This window comes from Stegastes partitus, unplaced genomic scaffold (assembly GCF_000690725.1).
Source record: "Stegastes partitus isolate 25-593 unplaced genomic scaffold, Stegastes_partitus-1.0.2 Scaffold359, whole genome shotgun sequence".
Taxonomy (NCBI): Eukaryota; Metazoa; Chordata; class Actinopteri; family Pomacentridae; genus Stegastes; species Stegastes partitus.
In genome coordinates, this window is record NW_007578090.1 from 488793 (window position 1) to 511661 (window position 22869).

Consider the following 22869-nt stretch of genomic DNA (forward strand, 5'->3'; position numbering starts at 1 on the left):
TTTTTCCCCCGACTGAACTTCATAACAGATGAGTGGTTCAAGGAGTGAAGTTGAAAATCTGATTATTAGTTCCCGGCTCTGACAAATGGTGGTATTTTGGTAATTCCTATTTCATCCTTATTTTCTTTTTGCAGTTGGATAAGTTGTATTGTTGGGTTTTTGTTCTGTTCTTTGCTTTTATTGCTGTATGTACACAGGGTTCGCACACGGAGCAGCTTGTTGACCAAAAAAAACTCCAGATGTCAACAAACATTTGCGGATCCTCTAAGACCTGAACTGTGTTCAGTCTGTTAGAATTAGCGCTCAGGTTTGCAGCAGTCATACCGTTTTAACTCTTGTGATTTGTCCTGAGTCCAAACTACAACTGCTAATTACAAGCAGGCTGCATGTTCACACTGGAAAAGTAAAGCGCAGCAAAGTACACAGAAAGCACATGGATCATGCAAGATCTTCCTTTCTTTTAAGTGTGCTGCTGATTTATTCTATTTCCCTAATAATGCAATGCAAAAACAAAACGGAATTGCTAATCGGATATTAAATAAATATCTACCTCCATAAGGAAAGACATAAATAAATATTTGGAAAAAACACTGCATAAACACGCAGCGCCTGTATTGCATCATTTACAGAGTGCTTAAGTGCATTTATCTCTTGAATACTAATCGCAACAGCAGCATACTATTAAAATTACTGCAAACAGCTAGTACAGCGTGTACTATGGAACTGGGATACTGTGCTGGTTTTTATTTTTATCCCTTGAAGAAATAAAAACAAGCAGGGTTCAACATCTGGTCACGCAACCCTGTAATAAAGAGCAGCGAGTGTGGGCCAGCCGCGTCCGACAGGTTCACTCAGAGCGACGCACTTCCCGTTACACATGACAAGTTGGCCAGAGCTGAGACGGGCTGGCACCCGGCTGAGCCAAACCCCCGAGGCCGTCTGAGAGCGAGTGGACATGCAGTTTAACTACATGGACTAAATGTAGCATCCTCGACTTGTAAGACAAACCCACACATACACACACATAATACACACACACACACGCTGATTGATATAAAACATGATAGCATCATGCGACCATTAATAATAATAGCAGCCTGTGGGAAAATTCCCAGTATAGGTTGAAGCATTTGTCGTAACCGCGGGTTTCCCTTGTCATAGCCAGTTACTGTCACTTTGTCAATTTATCGCTTTTGTGGTCCATTCATTCATATATAACAATGAGAACAGCCTGAGAGCTCAGAGACTTGGACCAACCAGCAGACTTCATCACACTTGTGTTAAATTCTGAAAGCTTCATTTCCTTAATTCAAAATAAAGAGTGAGATAATGTCATTGCATGTTTTTTTCTTTTTTTATATATGGTCTTATTCTGGGCTGCAAGGGGGCTCGGTGGTTCACACCGCTGCTTCGCAGCAAGAAGGTCACCGGTTCACGTCCCGGTGAGGACACCTAGGATCTGTCTGTGTGGAGTTTGCATGTTCTCCCCGTGCAGCGTGGGTTCTCTCCGGGTTCTCCAGCTTCCTCCCACACAGTCCAAAAACATTTTGAGGTTAATTGGTGATTCTAAGTTGCCCGTAGGTGTGAATGTGAGTGTGCTTGGTTGTCTGTCTCTAAGTGTAGCCCTGTGATAGACTGGCGACCTGTCCAGGGTGTCCCCTGCCTTCACCCTAAGTTAGCTGGGATACTCCAGCCCCCTGTGACCCTGGTAAGGATTAAGTGGTGTACAGATAATGGATGGATGGTCTTATTCTGTCTTGTATGCAGAAGACTTGGTCATTATCTTGAAACAAGTCGTTTCACACACACACGTTTTAGTACATAAATACAAGAAGAAGAAAACGCCTCTGCAAAAGGAGTGATATGGATGAAATACTTAATCACAGTGTTTTATAATGCCTGCCTGTTTTTTTTTTTTTTTTAAAGGAAATTATGATATAGTCAGTTTTCTAAAAAATCTATTTGGATCCTTCTTTATCAAACAAAACAGCCGAGCTGGAGTGTCTGTTTTTCCCTTAATTCATTAAATTAGATACTTGACTTTGTCCTATTATAGTTAAAATCTGAATAATACATCCAGAAACATTTAAAGGGAGGTCAGTAGAATCAGTAGAGGAAAGGCCTATTGTCTGATGGTCATATTGTAACACAGTCTAACCGTTGAGGTGTCTGAAAATATAAATAGAGCAAAAACAACAAAAATAAATAAATAAAAAGTTGAATTTAAGTCTCATAAATAAATTTCTATGAGAAATGTTATGCCCTCTTTTGAGCCTGTATAGTTTTTTGTTTTTTTTTTAGTTTTGCACAGTTTTAGAAACATTGAAAATCTTTTCCGTGCTTAGCAAATAAGAACAAAGCGTTGTCCCACAGACCAGAGGGACGCTGTGGCATTAAAAACTAAATCACAATATCCTCCCTCTGTGAACTTCATCATATCTACAATCTTGAAGAGTGCTTTGTCCTAAATAATTAAGAGCAAAAGTTGATTTGAAATCTTCTTACAGAAGACGTGCAGCCCCTCCTGGGCCTAGCCTGGCAAGTTTGGGATTTCATTTTTTTTTCCAAGATGCAGCGACTCGCAGTCTTTCTCTCACACACTCGGGCTCTCTGTCTCTCTCTCTCTCTCTCTCTGCCTCCTTTTTCTTGCTCTCTGGGCTCTTATGTAAGAGCCAGTTAGCAGGGCCATGGTGCACTGGGGGATTAACACAGGAGTCTCATTTCTGTCCTAGTTTACCCCTTTAATGGTCACAACTTGCTGGGATGTTGCGCTCGCCGGGCAGGCACTCATCACTCACCATCATTACCATCACCACCACTAAATCATCCTGGTGGCACAGAGGGAACACAGGGGAAAAGCAGAAATGAGGCCAAAATGGCAGGGGTAAAAATAACAGCCTATTTATAGCCCACCTACATCATCATCAGCAGAAGTCTCAAAGCTTTTTCGTCTGAGACTCTACATCGCCGATCAAGAGCTGCATCCGCATCCCCCGGCCGGGCTAGCATGTCCAACACCCGTGCTAACAATTAATAAAACGCTAATAATGAGCGAGGAGGAGAAACGGATGAGGGTTTTCTCTGCAGGATTCCCTCCCCGTCTTTGCCTCTCCTACTCCTCCTCCTCCTCCTCTTCTTCGTCATCTCCACTGCAGCGAGAGTCTGCCGTGGACCTCTGCAGCAGCAGCAGCAGCAGCAGCAGCAGCAGAAGCAGAAGCAGAAGCAGCAGTGATCATGAAGCACAGACTTGTTTGCTCTTCATCAACATCAGGGTCGGTCCCTCTCTCTCATCCCAACCTGCCGGCGGAGAGGCCACGCTCTAGCAGATCACGCCGATTCAAACACGCTACATTTGCTCTGCGTCGGAGCTAATAGGACATGGAGTTCTAAAAAAGGTTGTTTTTTTTTTTGTGCATGTTCCCTCACAGTTCAGCCCTCTCTCTCTCCCTCTCTCTCTCTTTGCCTCTCTCTCTCTCTGTGAGTGTGGACCCCCCTAAGGCAGGCTGTGCACCTTTATTCCAAATGACCTTGTTTACGGACATAACACAACCACCACGAATTCCCAGACAGAATCTCATTTCGAGGGAGCATCACAGCAGAGACCGAATGCAGAGAGGGGAGAGATTTCTTCTCCTTCCTTCCTTCCTTTTTTTTTTTTTTTTTTTGCACTTTGCAAACCTGTGCAGCCTTTAATTAAACTGACATTTTATTACACAGCCACTGTAATGACATTGTGATTTTTAGACGTTAAATTAAGATGGAGAAGCTTCCTCCATTTTGGATAGAGAGCCCATGTCGAGCTGAAGAAAGATTGTCTCTCCCTGCTCAGGCATTGTTGCCAGATTTGAAAATAAAATGTCTGCAGTCACAACAGAAAAGGCTTCAATGTGTGCCAAAGCATGCCCAATCAAAGGAGAGGGTTCTCCATTTCAAAATAAAGGCACATCCAAAACACATGCAGCATACAAACTATCCTGCCCGATCAGTAACTTCAGAGAGATATCGATAACTCTGAAGGTGATCCTATAGCCGCTATTGACAGAAGAGGCAGGCAGCTTTCTCCTTCTGGCCATGGCAGCTCATCTTTTGAGCTGCAGAGTGGAACACTCCTCGCCCTGACAAAAGACGACGTCAGCCTCCATAGCACAAGGATATGTCCTCTCACAAAAGGAGTTACAATATTCACAGAGCGAGGGGAAGGGAGGGTGAAGGGAGGGAGGGAGAATCCTAATAATTTCACCATTTTGAATGAAGTCTGACCTTCACGTCTCTTTCTTTCTCTTTGGCGCTCGGTCTCCCTCTTAGAGAATTTGGAGCGACATGCATCAGGACTCAGAATGTCTCTGGGTTTTTTTTTCCCTGCATGAAATGAGAAGCTAAGTGGAGTTTGTGTTTTGCTGTTATGTGTGCATGTGTGTGTGTGTGTGTGTGTGTGTGTGTGTGTTTTCTTGCCTTCTTTTTTTTTTTTTCTCTCTTCTTTTCTCGCTGCCTGGGCGGTATCTGTGTTATTGGCTGAGCCTTTTCAGGGGCTGGGTAATTAGATCAGACTGCCTCTCCCCGAGAGTCAAACCGAGCTCTAAAGTGACAGTTGGGAGCACTGTTGTAATTTTCTGCTCCTCCTGGTAATTGAAGACCAGGATTTGGCAGGATTGGGATGCACTATATATCCAGAGAATAAGGAGTAAACAACACCCTCACCCTTCCTCCTCCTCATGCACCCCAAAAATAACACTCGCCCACTCGCACACACCCACCCGCAGACACAGATCTCACACTCACACACACATACACACACATACACGAGCATCTAATGCCTCCTGCAAACCAAACAACAGACTAATCTAGTGGTGTTCCCCAGGTACGGTGTTAGCTAATTTCAGTTAGTTCAGCACAAATCCACGTTCACCTCTGAGGCCAGTAATATGTTTACTTTTGCCGCTCATTATGCAAGGATTTAGCGAGACAACATGATATTGTGTAGCATGACATATTTAACAGATGTTTAAACAAAGGAAAAACAGTAATGAAATGAAGTGAAAGAGTTGATCTTAAACCTGATGACTGGTTAAGTTTTGCAAAGCGTACATTTTGGGTAGAGCTGAAACTTATGAGAGTTTCTGACTAATTGTACAACGCATTTTGATTTATTGAATTATTCAGTTCAATTACAAAATGTGGCTCGAAGCTAAACACGCTGTAAAATATTTCTACTCCTTGTCTGACACTAAACCCATGTGATTTCACATTAGTTACTTGAAATTGGGGGAATCAGTAGATACAGGCTGAAAAAGAATCATCGCAATTGCAGCAAACAGAAAACTGAGATATACTGACTACATTTCCCACAATGCAACTCTGTAGCATCTTTAATTTTGTAAATTCTGTGTTTTCAAACTGCATGCTTTTAGTTTGTTAAAAAAAGAAGTCTCATTGAGGTTTCTCACATCTGACAAAGGTCTCTCAGAGCAAGCTGCAACCCCCAGAGCTGGAAAATGAAATACCAAACACTGCAGTTCCTCAAATGGCCACTTGAGACTGGCTTCAAAGGTGAGTCAATCCCCATAGAGCCCCATGTTAAAATGCCCACCTTTACAGTAAAAATAAACATGTTCACAGCTTGATGCATAGAACGGTTTTGGTCTCTGTAGCTCAATTCTCTATTCATGGTAACTTCACACGGGCTGCATTTCTACATAACTCACCCGTCTAAATTGTATAAAGGCTTAAAGTTGTGCATTTTTATTCAGGGTGTGGCTGCTTTGAGAAATGTAATAGAATAGTTTATGGTCCACCTCAGCTCCACACTCGATCCATCTTTTTGCTAAAATTTGGGTTAGCCGGGAATTAGGGGGAAACAAACACTGCCAAGATTGCGACAACTGGAGCCACCAGCACACTCACCACACTGAGCTTCAAAACCTCTTTTCAGGAAACCTATAGGTGACAACATCTCAGGTTCCTCCATCTTTATGTACAGTCCAGAGCCACTCAAGATATTACACAAGCTGTCTTTACACCAGCTGAGGAAGAAGCTTTTTCTTAACAAATACATTTAATAAAATATAAAAGCGCAAAAGTGATACTTTAAAACTGAGACATTTTAGCACTTCAAGCATGTATGTAGATGACTATAGTACAGTTAATTGAACTACTGTACTTGACTATTTCTTACTTAAATATTTACAATTTGTTATGTCACTACATCTTACCAGGAAACACTGCAATATTTACTCCGCTACATTTATTTGACAGCTGCAGTTACCGTACAGGTTTAGGTTTTATAACATACACATATTAATTTTACTTAAAAGCTGGATTATTACAGATTAAACCACCAGAGTAAAGAATAACCAACTGCATGTACTGGGGTTAGTAAGTTTTTTTAAGTTTTTGAGGTGTTTGCATTTGAAACTAATTTGTACGTATACTTCAGTTACATTTAGCTAGTTACCTTAGTTACTTTTCAGATTACTTTTTTAATTTATTTACAGCTAGTTTACAAACAAGATGCATTGATCAAACAAGGTAGTTAAAATCAGCACCATCCTGAACAAATACTCCAACCAAGCTTACATGTTGATGCATCAGTAATAACTTTTTCAAATAATTAAATAATGTAATACAACTCCGCTGTGGTCATTCTGCAGCTTCATTTGTGCTTAATTTCCTTCTACTTTTTTTTCTTACTCGGGATGAATTCACAGCTCAGCAGATAAGGAGCCAGACATAAACTAAGACACTCTGACAGGGCGTGTGTTCACATCCATCCTGTTTCCCTGCTGAAGACTCTCCGTCTCCTCTCAGTTAGCCATCTCCTCCACATCCACTAAAGCCCTGCTGTTGCAACCAGCCGGCCCGTCTCTACAGGTATGTGTCAGTGTGCTCAGAGCGCACAGGCATCTGGCCGGGCTGACTCTGACAGCAGCTTGTGTCTGGACTTGCTAGCATCAAATAAAACCTGGACCAAACCCACGAACCAAATAATGGAGGAGCCGGGAGGCACCGGCACTGACAAGGACAGCGTATCTGAGGTAACAACCACATCTCCCTGCTGCACGCACACCCTCAAATTTTACAACACTTTTTACAACTCTCCGAGCCTCCATTGCTTTTTGGCTGTTATGCAAAAATATGTGTTAGGCTTATATAATTGAGTGAGAGTGTTATAAATTACATTTCTCGGCTGTTGAAACAAAATGTAGCGATGAATAATCTGGTGCAGTGCAGATACTTAAATTTTTTAAGCAGTCTTTGCGCAAGAAGGGCATCTCGGTCTAGAGAGAGAATGACTGAACACTGCAACGTCTTGAATTAGCAACAATAACCTCAGCGTTTAAAACACACACACACACACTAATCTCACATACAGAGTCATGGAAAGGGGGGTGACAGATCAGAGGAGGCAGCCGCTGCAGTGATGGACGGCTCGGGTTGAGCCTGTGCAGTGAAATGCGCCGCATCAGTACAAATACAGATTCGGTGTTTGTATTGAACCGCTACATTATTGATTACGAGCTATCAATTATGGATGACAGCATCCTCAGAGGCATCACAGTCCAGCACCACAAAGACGTCTTGTAGATGGGCTGAACCACTGTACACAATCAGACTCCGTTCGGCCGTTTGCACCCCCCCTGCTTCATTATTGATCATGACCAATCAATTATTGACAATGTTGATCATCAAGGGATATAAAATACTACAATACGAAGGCCGACAGCTCCTCCTATACACAGTTGGTAAAGGGTAATTCTGCTTAATTACAACTTGGGCCCTATTTTCCTAGTTTTGATCATCATTGCCATCAGTTATAATAACAGCACCAGTGTTGCTGATGGCAGCATCGCTTTGGTGACGAGAAGAGAAACGAGTATTCAGACAAACACAGCTGCTGTAAACAAGTCAGCCTACCTGAATTACTAGTTCTCAACTTTTTACAGCCAAGGAAATCCTCTTTGTGACCTCACAAACTCACGGGTCTCCAGTCAAAACAGACATTTTCTTTAAAAGTCAGTTCCTCATTTATTGAAAGTCAGAAGAAAATAACTGAAAAATATATATTTTTAAATAATAACCTCTTACTGCCTTTACAGATGCCTTTTTTTGGTCTCCTGCCCTCAATTTCAACTGTTTTATCACCTGTTTCATCCATTGTATCTTTCATTTCTTGTCTTAATGCCTTTCCTATGTCAGACATTTTGAACTAAACAAATAAAGCGGCTTCCCCCAGCCTCGATGTGTCGTCTTCTTTTTCAAAACTGCACTGTTAATACATTGGTTTCCCATAAAAATCCCTCAATGCACATGAAAAGTGTAACTTCAGTGTTGTAAACAGAAGCTGACTGGAGCCATTTTGCCTCCATTTGGCTTAACCTATGAGGTTCGCTGTCCTCTGACCGCTCGTGTTTCTTGCCAATGTTTTTTTAGAAATATTGCTTTGTTCCCAAACCTCAGCAGCTCATTCGTTGGTGCACAAAAACACAAAATTAAGAGCCGCCACAGTTTTAACTCATTACAAAGGCTCAGTCAGATACAATGCACCGGATACAATCACATTACTCCATTATGCATCATGATCAATCCTCTGATTGCGGCGCGACAGGAAGGGCAGCTGTAAAAGGCTTACCTGAGTCCATAAAGCACCGTCCCATCAGGGTGGAGACGGATCATCCTGTTCTTCACCGTGACGCCGTGAACGAAGGACTTCTTGTCGTTGAGGAAGTAGGTGTCGGGGACCCAGAGCTGATCTGCCACTCGATTATCCAGAGTCAGGTTATAGGCGATCTCAGAGTAGGACAGACGCTTGTCCCGCCACGCTTGTTGGAAGTACATCGTCAAGGTGTAGTCCTGCAGGACAGCGAGGGGAGTGCAGTTAGTACAGGACTTTAAAGTTACACAGAGGATCAATAATGGTCGAATATTAATAAGCCCCCCTCCCCTCCCCCCCCTACGTCTTTCAGGTGGGTAGGAATATGTTTGGGTTTGGGGTTTTTTTTTCAAATCTCAGCTGGACAGCACGTCGAGCACCGACGCTCGTCCTCTGAACATGACTCCGTCGTCGTACGGACTCTGCATAGTGAGAAGGGCAGCCAAAAGGTCGGCGGTGGTCTGAAAGGCCACAGCCTGTACTAGGGGCCATGATGGTCGGGGTTGTGGGGGTTAATATCCAACTATCCTCACTTAATTTTGAGACCATAACCAGAGGGGAACTTTCTCAGCTGGCTGACTATTGTCTCGTGCTAAAAATATCTGCTTCCACTTGAACGAATGAAGACACTTTCTGCTTTACACAGACAATACTCCCGCTAATGCAAACTGCACAGTACATTTCCGCAGCTGGGGCTCCCTCCGTGTCTCTTTTACCGCCTGATTTTGCATAATAAACCACTAGAGCAACCCAGATTGAGGAGAACTTTCCAGATTTAACCTTACTGGGGTGGTGGTGGTGGTAGTTGGGTGAGGGAGAAACCTGCATTTATACTGTACAGTTTGTTTTTACACATGCTCAGAGATGTGGCTGTAAACTGTACCTCCTCCTCTCTTTCTCCCCGTCTCTTTTCTCTGCTTCTCACTCTTAAAAAAAAGACTCACACCCACACAGCCACAGTGAAACACAGCACTGCAGTCGGATCTGCTTGGTTACAGTGTATTGCAGTGCAATCAGCGAGTGGGAAAACAAATTAAAAAATACGGTCCGTGAAACAAGGCCCTTGAGCTTTTACTCCAAGCAGCCATCATCATTACTTATCACTGTGTTTCTATGTTTCTCAGTCTTTTTTTTTCTCTCTCTCTCTCTCTCCTCCATCATCGCACATTGGCGTGACTCTGCAAAGCAATTGCCACTTTCACTCCGAAAACTCTTAATCATTCATTGCATGCGGTGTGCGCAACCAAAATATTGTGTAAAAAGGGCATCTAAAAATACACAAGCTGCTGCCATGTTGATTTTTTCTTTTTTTTTTTTTTCAGGAATGAAAAGTCAAGCGAGGACAGCTGCATCCTTGTTCTGTTTTACAAGAGTTCCCACTGAACCCTCCTCTCACACTCGCTCCCTCTCTGTCTCATTATCAGCTTGTCGATCGGATATCTCTATCACCTTTGGGATCGTTAGCTGCTGCCTACAGGCCCGGTGTGCATCACCCGCTGAGGCAGCATCTCCTGCAATACGTCTTTAGCACCATCCTTTGCCATATCGATGAAGGAGCACAAAAAAAAATAAAAAATACCCACAAGGAGCTAGAATTGCCTGAGAGCAAAATACTTTAACCCTCTCTGTGGCAAAATTAGAAAACAGCAGCAAAATTAGATCAACTAGAACCTTGTGGTTTGAGCAGCAATGATCCCTTCATACGGTGTCGTAGATCCTCAGAGTGAAACATCCGCTGACATTTTGGTGGATCAAGAAACAAGGTCACGAGCGTGTGTCATGCACATATTTTGGATTTTTATGTTTGCATTCACGTCTCTTCCTAATTACTCAGCTAACTGTACAGTCTCTAAGATGTGCAGAAATCCTGAGAAATACTTTGAATAGCTTGTAAAAAGCATTAACAAGAATGTAAGAGAGAGAAAAGCAGCAAGTTCTCACATTTGAGCCGCTTGAAACTGCAAATTTTCACACGTCTGCTTAATAGATGACTCACTGGCTCGATTAATTAAAATAGTTTGGTGATTAATTTTCCATCAGTCAACTAATTGATTAAAAGAATGATGATTTCAACAGCAGAATTTTTAAACAGGCTGCATCCAAAAGCCCTCATCACAGTAGATACTCAAAAAAATGGTCAAAAAATTCTAACTTGGACACTTGTGAATCGCTGATGTTTGTCCAAAACGACCCAAATGTAGGTTATGCATGTAGAAAATGCAGCACATTTGAGATTTCACTCCTTTAGGTGAATGTGATGTGATATTTTACACTTAAGGATTCACAGATTGGCAGCAGACAGTAGGAAAAGCACAGCAGTTATTAACACCATTATTATTCAAGTGTCCCATTAAAGCCACGACTGTTTGCACTGCAGGATCCTGAAAGCGAAACAGTCACATAAAACTCGCCCTTCAGTGGTTTTATCATTTACACCTGCTGCTCAAAAGGCGTTCTGCGAAAAAACAAAACACAGGAAACGTGTCTTTTGCTAAGTCAGCTCAGATTCAAGATGTCTGCTCTCATTTCTGTGTTTAACTTTGCACGTGCGCGGTTGCCTGGTTGTGTGCGTTCGGGGCTTTAACAGCATAGATGTGCACAAAGTAACACCTGGGCCGGCCCGCATGCTGCCGGCTGGCTGCGCTGTTAAAATGGCAGCATCATTACGGCCTCGCAGATGGTGCTGTTTACCTAGAATCGGACATCACTTGAGCTTAGAGAGGAACACAAAATACAGCTGCCTCCCCTCTTTTTCTGTACAGTTGGAGTTATTGTTTAAAGAAAGTGCTACGTCGACTGCAGTGGGTTACATTTGTTTTGCTCCACGTGTGCCGTGCAGAAATGTAGGTGTGTTTTTTTGTGTGTGTGTGCAAACAAAGCAGATATGTAATGAAAAGTCTCTGTTGTCTGACAACTAGAAAGTTCTGGGTTTGAATCTTTAGGTCCATTGTGACCTTTCTGAGTGGGTTTGCATATTTTTTGTGGGTTTTTGCGGGTGCACTGTCCAAAGACAGGCATGCTCGGTTAATTAATGACTCTAATTTGGCTTTAGCTGTGAGATTCAATGATCGTCTGTCTCTGTAGTGATGGACAACCACAGGCTCCAGCCCCATCACGGCCCTCTACAGGGTTCTATGGATCATGTATTTAAACGTCAGAGTCCTCGTAGGCTTCTTCCTTGATTTTCTCTCTCCTGGGCCGAAAATTATTTCTGAGCGATAAACAAGGTGTTTAATAATGCAACGCGCTGAGAGCTGAGTCTCTTCCTTCACACGTAAGTGGAAAGTAAAACGTCACAGGAGGCAGGTGAGGAGGATTTGCAGCTTACAGCATCCAAAAAAAAAAAAAAAAAACAGCTGCAGATCGCTGAGAGTCAGAGCGTCCCATGCTGGAGCGCTGGTCTCCAAAGCGACCTTCAGTCTCCTTGTCACAAACGCTTCTCAGAAACTCCATTAACATCACACAGACAGCCCAGTGAGCATCAGTGAGGGAGACATCTTGTGGAGAGCACCAACATTTTTTTTTTTTTTTTTTTGAGGAAAAAAAAAAAAAAAAAAAAAAGCATGACATGTACTGAATATATAAACGGGATGAAGATACAAACAAGGCCCGGCTAACTTCAAAAACATCAAGGCTGGGTGCTCGGTGACAGTGTCTCACAGCAGATATGTTTCTGGGCTAACAAACCCCATTAAGAACCTGACAGAGTGACAAGGAGTGCATTTGTGTTTCCCTGAGAAATCTGACAGACTCCGGTTGTTACAAGTCCTCCATTACAACTACATCAGCTGTCACGAGCGACACGGGAGGGAGCTGCACATAGACGAGCTTAACACAATACATACCGCCTGCTTTGTTAATATAGATTGGAAGAAACAGCTGACATTATGCATTTTTTTTTCCCCCAGAAAATTTCATCACGTCTTTTTATATCCAGTTGTCTTCTACGTCTATGAAAAGACACATCTGTAAATATTCCAAGTTCATTTCATGTGCATTTCTAATTAAACACATTCAAATAAAGTGCAAATGTATTATTTAGTTACAACCCAGCACTGGTCTCAGCTGTAAAACAAGATTAAATACAGTGCATAAAAACTGTAATTGCTGCTAATTGTACTTTTTATGCAGCACTCCCAAATCCCCAAAAAGCTTATTAGTATTTCTTTGTTTTTGTGAAAACTAACAGGGAGGTCGGCTTCTCTGGGGTCTAACTGACCCCAAACATGAGTAACATCATAATATTGCAGATTTTTTTTTTTTTTTTTTGCTTGCGAATGACTTTCTGAAAAACAAAAGCAATCTATCTTTTTAGATTTCTCTCAAAGCATCTGCATATATGGTGTTTGCATTAATAAATAAATGAACTATTTCTTGCTTGTGGTTATTTCTGTGCTTTCTCAGCTCAGTAAGTCGTGCTATTATAATAATAATAGTGTTTCTTATTGTTACAGATGCAGCAGTGGAGACAAACAGCACGTGTACGAGTGCTTTTTTGCCTCGTCTCTCTCTGCAGCTTTACAGGACCGGACAGACATCCACCGTATTGCTAACACTTTCATGTGCTGCGTCCTGCTGCCGAGCGCTGCAGGAGGAGCAGGGAGGAATCTGCTGATAATAACAAAGTCTGCTACGAGGAGACAATTCGACATCTGGGCAATAACGAGCTTGTCTGCTGACGTCTCAGCCTCTTGTCTGTTTTGCTCCCTGTACGCTGCACACATCGGGCTGGTCAAGCTGAGTTTATTCATGTTATTGTGCTCTCCGTGTTTCCGGGCTTCGTATTTAATATTCGGGGTCAAGCGTGGAGCTGGCGCATCCTGAGTGAGCCACGCTCGTCCCCGAAGGAGGTGACAACAACATGGCCGCCTTTATGACTCTCTTTCCAACGGGTCATTTTTCAGCCACTTAGCTTCGGCGGAGAAAAAGTGCCTGACAGAATCATTAAGGGAGTCATCTGCACATTAAAGGCTTTTAATGGAGCTGGATAACTTACACCCTGTTTTAAGAGGCACAGCTTTTCTTTTTTGTTTTTTTTGGTTCCCTATACTGGCCATAATGAAAGAAGATTACGACCAATTTAAACTTGGCGTAACTTTACTCCTGCAGGGAAACTCTGCAAGGAGAAGTGTTGATAATTACAGCAAATGACAAACCAGCTACTAAAAAATAGGAATTCTCATTGATCCATTTTGAGAAGTTAATTTACAAATGTGTAACCCAACATTTCCCCATTTAAATCATGACACTAACTACCAAATATTTAAGCTGTCCACACTTTCAGCACATTTTCCTGCGACCACTGTAAAGCTGTGTGTATTAAAAACCTTCCTGTACCACATTGTGCTGCTCGCTGTCGCGTGTTTTCCTTTTTTAAAGCTCATGGACTCTCTGAAGCGACTTATCTCCAGTTTAACACAGTGTCCATGGACTAAACATTAAGCAGAGAGCCCTGCATGCATGCATGTAAGAAAGCTGTAGGATTAAGTGTTGTTCTTGTGCTGTAATTATACTGCTGACCATATTAATCTGTTACTCAGCATAACTAATGACATTGTTCTGGACAACCTGCATTCTCGTCTTAAGCTTTTTAGAAAGCTCAGCAGAGCAAACAGAGGAGGCAGAAGCAAAGCTGCAACGGATGAACGAGAGACCAAAATCTTTCTTGTATTTCAGTGTTAAAGAGCTGTGAATGTATGTTGTATACAAATGTGTATGTTTGTAGTTTTTATTAACATTTTTGCAGCAAACTTGGGGTAAAAAAATTCCAATCATTGATTAGCTGAATGACAGAAATTTATTCTGCATAATTGAGTGATTGTTTAAGCTGTTTTCAGGGTAATTTCCAAAAGCTTTGCTGGATGTAGTTTCTCAAATGTGAGTATTTGCTGTTTTTGCTCTGTTTATTGGTAAAAGACTGAATATTTTCATGCTTAATAATGCTTAAAAAAACACACACACACAGAAACTGTTGTGGTAATTTATCACTGTTTTCTGGCATTTTACAGACTAAATGTTAATTAATTAACTGCAAGATGATCTAACAATAATGAAAGGAAATCTAACAGTTGCCTCCCTGTTTCAGACACCGTCATTAGCATTCTGGGAAATTCCTAGTAACATCAGCAATTGTTAAAAAGGGAAATCATAGCGAAACGCAAAAACAAACACACACACACACACAAAAAAATAATAATAATCTGGCATCTTCAAAGACAGAACAACCTTCATCTGGATAATAAATGTTTAAAACCTTGAAAAAGTCCCTAGAAAAAAAAAAAAGAAAAGAAAAAAAAAGAAGAGTCCTTATTTGCTTTTCCTTGACTTCCCTAGATCCACCAAAAAAGGCTGTGTTGTCATGGCAACACTGAGTAAAAATAACACAAGCTTATTTTCCACAAGCTGAAAATAAAATGGAACAGGATCAGTTTGGACAAACAAGATCAAAATGGTTGCTAATTCACAGACACATGAAGCAGCATCGCTCACTCGGACGTACTGTAACGTGGAGGCCTGCGTCTCCTTCCCCTCTGGTCATCGGCCGCCGTTATCTGACGGCCAGATCCCCTCGCTCACGTGAAGAAACCAGCGCTTGTCGGGATAATGATCTTAATAAAGGGAACGCTCACGCCTCACTAATTCCTCCATCCCAGAAGCCACCACAGCTGGTTTGTTTAAATCTTTTAATTCACAGCCAGCTAATTAACATTCAGAGAGCAGTATTATAGTACAGGCAGTGCTTCTTAACAACCACCAACCTCAGGTATTTTACATGTAATTAACGAGCGGCAGGAAGAAAAAACGAGGAGTGAAAATACTCATTTACTCCCCTGCTTATTCCTGCCTCCTCACATTGCAGCTCTAGCCGACATATGGATTGCATGCTGAAGACATTATTATGCAGCACTGATGCATTGCTGAGACAACAGACTCGACTTGTATTTAATCAGCTGCACCGACTGTGTGCAGAACACTTTTTAATGCACCGTAACCGCGGTTTGGTTCCTGGATCTGTGATTTCAGCAAAAACAAACAGCATTATGCAAATGAAACTTCAGCTGCTTAAGTGAGGGAGATGAGTGATGGAGCGAGATGCCGGCACTCAACAGACAGACGGGCGGACGGACGGACAGACGGGCAAGAGTGGGGGTCTCGGCCATGATATCATATCTATGCCATATTTTGCACTAACCCCAGTGAGTCAGCACAGCCCACCCAGCGAGGATGTGTGGTCACACCTCGGACTCGGAGGACACTTCCCTCTCAAAATAGCACATTTGTAATGTCATGCAGGCGAGGCTGCGACCACGGTGCCGACTGACCTGCACATTTTTATTGCCCGACAACATGGCTGACCTTTGAGCCTCAACGGGCCGATGTTGCGGATCACAGAAGAATACACACACGCACACACACACACACACACAAAAGACTCCACCGTGGTACACATGTGAACCAAAGCCTGTTACATGAGCATTACACGCAGAGAGAAGAAACAAGCCTACAAATCCCACCACGTACTCAAACGCCACTTCAACAGCCGCCGTGCCCTTCATGTCGGCGAAGAACAAAAACGCCACAATGGCTTCAATCAGCCCCGACCAAAACGCAGAGTTCATTCTCCACCAGAGGCATTTTTATCTTTAATTAGAGGAGCGAGCAGCTGTCTACAACCCAATCCTGCACACCACCATGATGGCAGGCCTGCACACAAACACTGACTTCAGATCCACTCATATTGTTTCCACTTCAGATTCCTCCATTTTCCTTCAGGTTCATACGCTGTGTTCATTTATAGCCAGGCTTAGAGTTGGTTGCTGATTATCATGAAGAACTAGTTCCTTTTAGAAAATACACTGATCAGAATTGCCTTATATTTACAATTCTGCTGTGATTAAGATCCTAAAAGATCAAACACATTCAGGATTTAAACCCAAATACGGAGTAAATAAAGGCTTTTGATGTAACTTCACTCTTTGCTCTGACTAAATTGCCCGAAGAACATTTTCTTCTCTGTGACCATCTTCAAGTTCCCAGGACATTTAAAGCTCAACACCTCTTCATGTTTCTTTTTTAGCTCTAATAAATCCCAGAAGTAAAGAAAAAAGGCAAGTACATCACTCGCTACAGATTCTAAAAATGGAACATTTTCAACCTCCTATTGTGGCTTTTTTTTTTTAAACATCACTGCAGCTGCACTGATTAATCAATTTGTTCTTAAGCACTAAATGAATCCTCAACTATTAAGACAATCAATTAATCATTTCTTTTTAAAGAAAAAAAACCCTCAAAATCATCTGATTCCACCTTCCTAAATGTGTCTTTTTTTTCTTTTTCTATGACGATAAACTGGATATCTTTTGATTGCTGATAAAACAGGACATTCTAAACACTGATCGACATTTTTAAAAATCATTTTCTAACATTTTACAGACCAGAAAACGAATCAAACAATCAAGAGAATAATCGTCATGAAATTAGCTTTAAGTAGAACTTTCATTTTAATCCCAAACATTGCAAAAAAGTTATTACAAACTCATGTTTTGTAGAGAAATATTGTTCAAAAATGTCCAAAATTACTGCAGACATGCCAAAGTTTTCTTAAATATGTCACACTGAATTTGGGGTAAATGCGTATAAAATAAATGATATGACATCTAAAAGATTTCCTTTTGATCGGATGGTTCCACTACAAAAATGAAGTCCTGGATTTTGATGTTTTGGTGGAAGAAGCTGATAGAGAACACACATGTGACAGTGTGGATCAAGATGATTCCTTCCAACTTTAAAGGCCTCTATGTGGTAAGGAGTGAAACTGTGCTGATGGGTTAAAACAGGCTCCAGCAGCAACGTTTCCTCACTATGCAGATATCGTTAGAGGAGATGGTGGATCCCATCACAGTCACCTTCACCTTCTCTTCCACCCTGATCTTCACCAGTTTCATCCTCCCCTCTCTGTGTTGTTTTCCCTCTCAGCACTTTAATCTTAAAAGCAGCTGCCCCTGATGAGGAAGATCAAAGCATCCCTGCACCAAGCACCGGTCACCGACTCCATCCTCGTGATCACGGTGCACGGTGATATTATTGATTTCTCTGAGATCAATCTCGTCAACCGCTGTTATCCTCTATTGCACCAAAGAGAGCTGGACATGAAGAGAGGAGGAGGAGGAGGAGATTCCAACCTGTTATGTAAGTCGCAGGGAGGATTTTTCACAAGGTAACGACAATGTGTGAAACACAAGTCCACAAGGACTGGGTGATTTTATTTTTTTTTTTTTTTTACTTTTTGTCTAAATTTGTCTGTCGTGTCAGAGGGACGCCTGTGCAGATCTGGCAGGGAGAGCTTTTCTGAGAAATGAGAGAGATGAATGCTCTCTCATAGCCACAGGGAGCTGCATGACGTCAGTCGCCATTCACTGTTTGTGCACAGTTTTGTGTTTTGTTACAGACACACACACACACGGATGTATGAAGCAGTGTTTTTTTCCAGATGAATGCTTGCATAGATGCCTAGTTCTTAAGTAAGATAACCCTTTGGAGCAAGGCAGAGGTGGATTACATGGCTGCTGAGCCCAGAGTCACAGCCAGGGATCCAGTCAAAGTGGTGGGAGGGAAGGATGGAGAAGAGAGGGAGAAAGAAAGAAAGAAGGAGAGAGAGAAAAAAGAGAGAAAAGAGAGAGAGAGAGAGAAAGACGAAAGCCGGTGAGGGGTTTCTATTTCAAATCTCCCTGGACCCCCAAGGCACTTCCGTTCTGGCAGCATCGTCCACCAAAATAAATCATTTCCATCAAAGCTCTCTGACCATTCAGTGCTTTTCTTCCTCAACAAAAAGCAAACTCACGCAAGCTGCTGCACTCGTTCAGCTTTCAAAGAGACACACAGGTAGAGCGACGAGCTCTCAGATCAGAATCTAGCAAAATTAACCAAACATGCTCCTGAAAAAAAAACAAAAAAACAAAACTGCTCAGCTTCATAATAGAAAACACATCCGCTTCCATTCCTAGTGGCCAAACTTGTTTTTCATGCTCTTATATAACGTTTCTATTATGTTGCTCCATGGAGAGGCTGCTTTGCAAATGCTCTTTTCTCACACTCGTTGGAAAAGCTGCTCTTAATGTTTCCCTGATTGCACAAATAAGAAGAAGAAGAAGAAAAAAAAAACATCCCACAAGCAAAACCACTAATTTCACATAAGAAACAGAGCGTACCTAATGTCCTATAGTGAAGTCAGATCAGTTTGATGTGGGCTGTGGTCTGTCTGTCTGTCTTTCTGTCTGTCTGTCTGTCTGTCACACGGATCAATAGGTGGTGCTCTTGCATGGGCTGCTGAACTTTTCCCCCTGTCCTCTCCAAGTCGCGCATGAAGTTCATCTTTGCGCACCAGAGCTCAAAACCCATTCCAGTGCGACCAGACGTTTATTAATAGTAATAATATTATTTAAAAATGCTTACGTCATCTGACAAGTAGGGGGAAGATCATTTACGTAGACGTGTGATGATGTGATTGGTCGCTGAATTAGGAATCTTTTTTTTCTTCTTCTTCCAAAAAAAAAAAACGAGCAAAAATGATGCCTGTTTGGGAGGAGAGAGGATGTTTTTTTTTTTTTTTTGGTTCATTTTGTAGGTAACTGCAAGGAAGGTTGGGGTGGTGTATGTGTATGTGTGTGTGTGTGTCAACAAAATTACACCACGGAGGCTTGACAACGTGAAACACACACATACACACACACACATATATACACACAGAGACACAAGCAGCTCTCCGTGCGCGCAGCCGGGGCTGTGCGTCCGAGTGCGCCAGTGAGTGTGTGTTTTGAATTCAAATGCAGCAACACACCAGAGCTGCAAATGCGGAGACTGAGAAAAGGATGGCGATGATGGTGTTTGGGAGCCTTGACATTTTTTTTTCTCCCCACACACACACACGCAATCTCACATACACCCGTGATAAAGTAGCCCACTTCAGAGGTTAAAAAAAAAAGAAGAAGAAAAAAGAAAAAGCTGCCGCATTCGTGCCAGGTACAATCGGGCCACATTTAGCGCGGTAATGATAATAAAGATCCACCTACCATATTGACTTCAGAGACCATGTCTATGCTGGCTATGTCTATATTCATCCCCACGGCCACCGGCGCACCTGTGAAGGAGAGGAGGCGTTAATACGGGACACATGAATTCTTCTTCATTTTTTTCTCCTCCTCATCATGTAAATTGCACAAAATTCGTGACGCGGAGCTCAGGTTCCCTCTCTGATCCCCACATACAGGAGACTTGTGCATCACCGTGAGCGCCAACCTACATGTTTGACACACAGATGAGCACCAAATGGCGCTAATTTCATTTATTTAGCGGACTAATCAAACATTGATGAGCGGTATCGATCACGTTAAAAGCCTTTCATCGGATGAAACATGCACATCATTTCTCTTAGCCCTAATTGGAAAGGCCTATTTGACTGTGAAGGGATGATTATGTAAATTAAAGCAGATTTTGCGATTCATTACACATGTATCGCGCGTCAGGAGGGGCGTGAAAACATGACATTCCGTTTTCACATTTTTTTTTTTTTTTCTCGTTACCTCCGAAATCTGGCCTCAACCGAATGTCGTATCCTTTCATCAGCCTGTCCACTGTTTCTTTTACCAGAGGCATATTGCTCGGATCTTTGATATCCTTGACGCTGTGGAGAGAAAAAGGTGGTGTAATGCAAAATAGCTTGTTAATATCACACGCCAGGCACGCTTCAACAGAGGCTATACATGGCATCGCAAGACGGAGGATGGAGGAGGAAGAAAAAAAATTGAAAAAACACACAAACGACGTTTACCTTTGAGCCCAAACGAAAGTCACTAGTAAGGAAAAAGTCAAAATCCCAAAGTGGTTTTTCCTGATCCTCCCCATCGCAACAGCTTTTGAGGTGGTTTCTGGATGCGAGTGAGGAGAGCGCACATCCAACTTACTCCAGACAGTGCAGAGGAGCCAATGAGGGGCGCATGCGTGCAGCCAGCCCAAGATCAAAGAGTGGAGACTGATGATGGTGGATGAGCAGTTTCCATTGCAGAGAAAAATATTAAAGGGACAAGTGAATGTGCGTAATGAAGAAACAAGCATTTGTGCCAGGAGTGAAAAACGCAGCATCGATGTTCATTAGAAGCTTTTTTATTCTTTCTGTTTATGAGATAAGTTAGTCTATATCCTGACAAGGTCAAATAATGGGATGTTCTGTGGGGTTGAGATTAAGTGAACAGCAAGTTCTGATGGGTTTTTTTTATTTGTTGTTGTTGGGTTTTTTGTTTTTTTTTTAATGTTCCTGGACATGTTGAGTGGATACAGCACCTCATCTCTTACAGGTACATACTTCATACACAAACATGGCCCCCCCTCCCCATCCCCAAAACATCTACGCACCAACCACACTAAAATAGAAAATGCATGCCATCAACACCCATGGGTATCATATCCCACTCTTCCCTGCAATGTTTCCACAGGACCTGCAGTACATCTGAAAATGCAGAGGGAGCACCAGAGCGCCAGAGCAGAAAGGTGGGCTGGAAAAACACAATCCCACAATTCATTTTCTCAGGTTTGAGTACATTTTTTTCCAAGCTGCGAGGAGGGATGCGAGCCTCCTCTAAATTGTCTTTGATCTTGTTGTAGTGGGAGCCGTGCTTCTGTAGAGGGCAGGCTTCTGAAAGCATTGGTTCACTGTTGCATCACCACCAGTTACAGCCATCATAGATTATATCATCCGCATCTTTTTGATGTGTTTCTTGGTTTGTGTGTCTGCAAGAGTGCGTCTGAGCGTCATGCACACACTGTATGTGTGTGGCGATCTGTCTCGGGCTCGGGGAAGTTTGTCGTGTGAGAACGTGGCGGGTGTTTAAAGTGATTGAGGCCGGTGAAGGGCAGCTCTTCAGTTACTGATCAGAACACAAGTGGGCAGTGGTCACAGCCTGTGAAATGAATAGATGTGCAGCAGGAGAATAAATGAGTTTCTGATTCATTTCCTCTGTCAGATGAGAGCAGAGTGAATGCTGAGAGCTTGTTCGCAGAGACGAGAGAGGAGGGTGAGGTGAGGCCGGCTGGATGCTGAAGGTCTCTCAGGCTGCACGTGCCCTTTACCAGGTCCTCTCAGTTTTCAACATCCACGTCCCTGCAAGAGCACAAGCCAGAAATGTGAGCGCAGCTTAGAGAAACCTCTCTCTGCTTCCACATTCAGAGATGCTCTCTCTGCAGCATACCGCACAGCCTAAACTGTTACTGTGCTCCCCCGTCCTCCACTGCGCCTCCTTTTTAAAGTGGCAAAAATATAAAGGCGATAGATGTGTTGCAGCTGTTCTCATGCTCTCCATCTTGTCTCTCTCATTATTCTGCAGAACGTTATAAACAAAACAACCATAAAAATTCTCTGACAGGAACATGAGAAGCATGATGAGCAGATTTGCACTCCCCAGTGTTACATAACAGATCTCTCTCTCCCCCGTCTCTGCCTCTCTCTGTCTTTTTTTTTTGCGCTGTATCTCTCTTTTTGCTTCTTGGACATGGAGCTTTGTGTTTTATAAGTGGCTCACTTATAAGCGGGGAAAGTGAATAGTGGCTTCTTCTTCGTGTGGTTAACGTACAAAGTGAGCTCTGGTTTGTTTCCCCTGTGGAGAGAGAGTGCTGTCATTAAAACGACTGGGTTTTTACCAGCCCCCAGGTAAACCTTATATAAAGGAGCTGGATGCATTCTTTCCTCCTCAAATTAACTAAGCATCCCGGCCTCTTTTTGTATTGTAAATCTATGATGATGATAAAAGCCACAGTGCTGGCGTCAATGCAGCAACAACACCACCAAACATCATTCTCCTCTTTTTTTTTTTTTTTTCGCCTACAACTCCCGGGGCTGTTTCAGCATTAGAAATTATTGATGTCTTTACTGCCTAGATAAAAGTCTTTGACAAAAAACTGTGGGTAGTTATTGTTCTATTGAAGCTATCATAGGAGCCGAGTGAGACAAAGATTGTGGCTCTTTGAGCTACAAAGTAAGTATGCATATACATTCTTTGTCCATTGTTACACTTTTTTTGTGTCCTTTTTGCCTCATTTGAAGAATATTGGATTTCTTCCACATCTGTCTCAGTTTTTTTTTTTTTTACTATGTTTCATGAAAGGCTTTCTGGATCTGCTGTCTTGTCACACATGACTCACAGAGTGTTGACACGAAAATGTTTTTTAAAAAA

At 42.4% G+C, this 22869-nt stretch overlaps 1 protein-coding gene across 1 annotated transcript in view; it reads right to left on the minus strand.

Annotated features, from left to right (window-relative positions):
- Positions 1-20548, minus strand: part of gabrb2a (gamma-aminobutyric acid type A receptor subunit beta2a) — a 31120-nt gene extending 10572 nt beyond the window's left edge. Inside the window, exons 1-4 of the mRNA XM_008284461.1 lie at positions 20475-20548; positions 20227-20327; positions 19717-19784; positions 8627-8847 (exon numbers count right to left, since the gene is read on the minus strand). Of these exons, the coding sequence (XP_008282683.1) occupies positions 8627-8847; positions 19717-19784; positions 20227-20327; positions 20475-20548 (464 nt within the window). The remainder of the gene's footprint in view (positions 1-8626; positions 8848-19716; positions 19785-20226; positions 20328-20474) is intronic.
- Positions 20549-22869: the final 2321 nt, after the last annotated feature.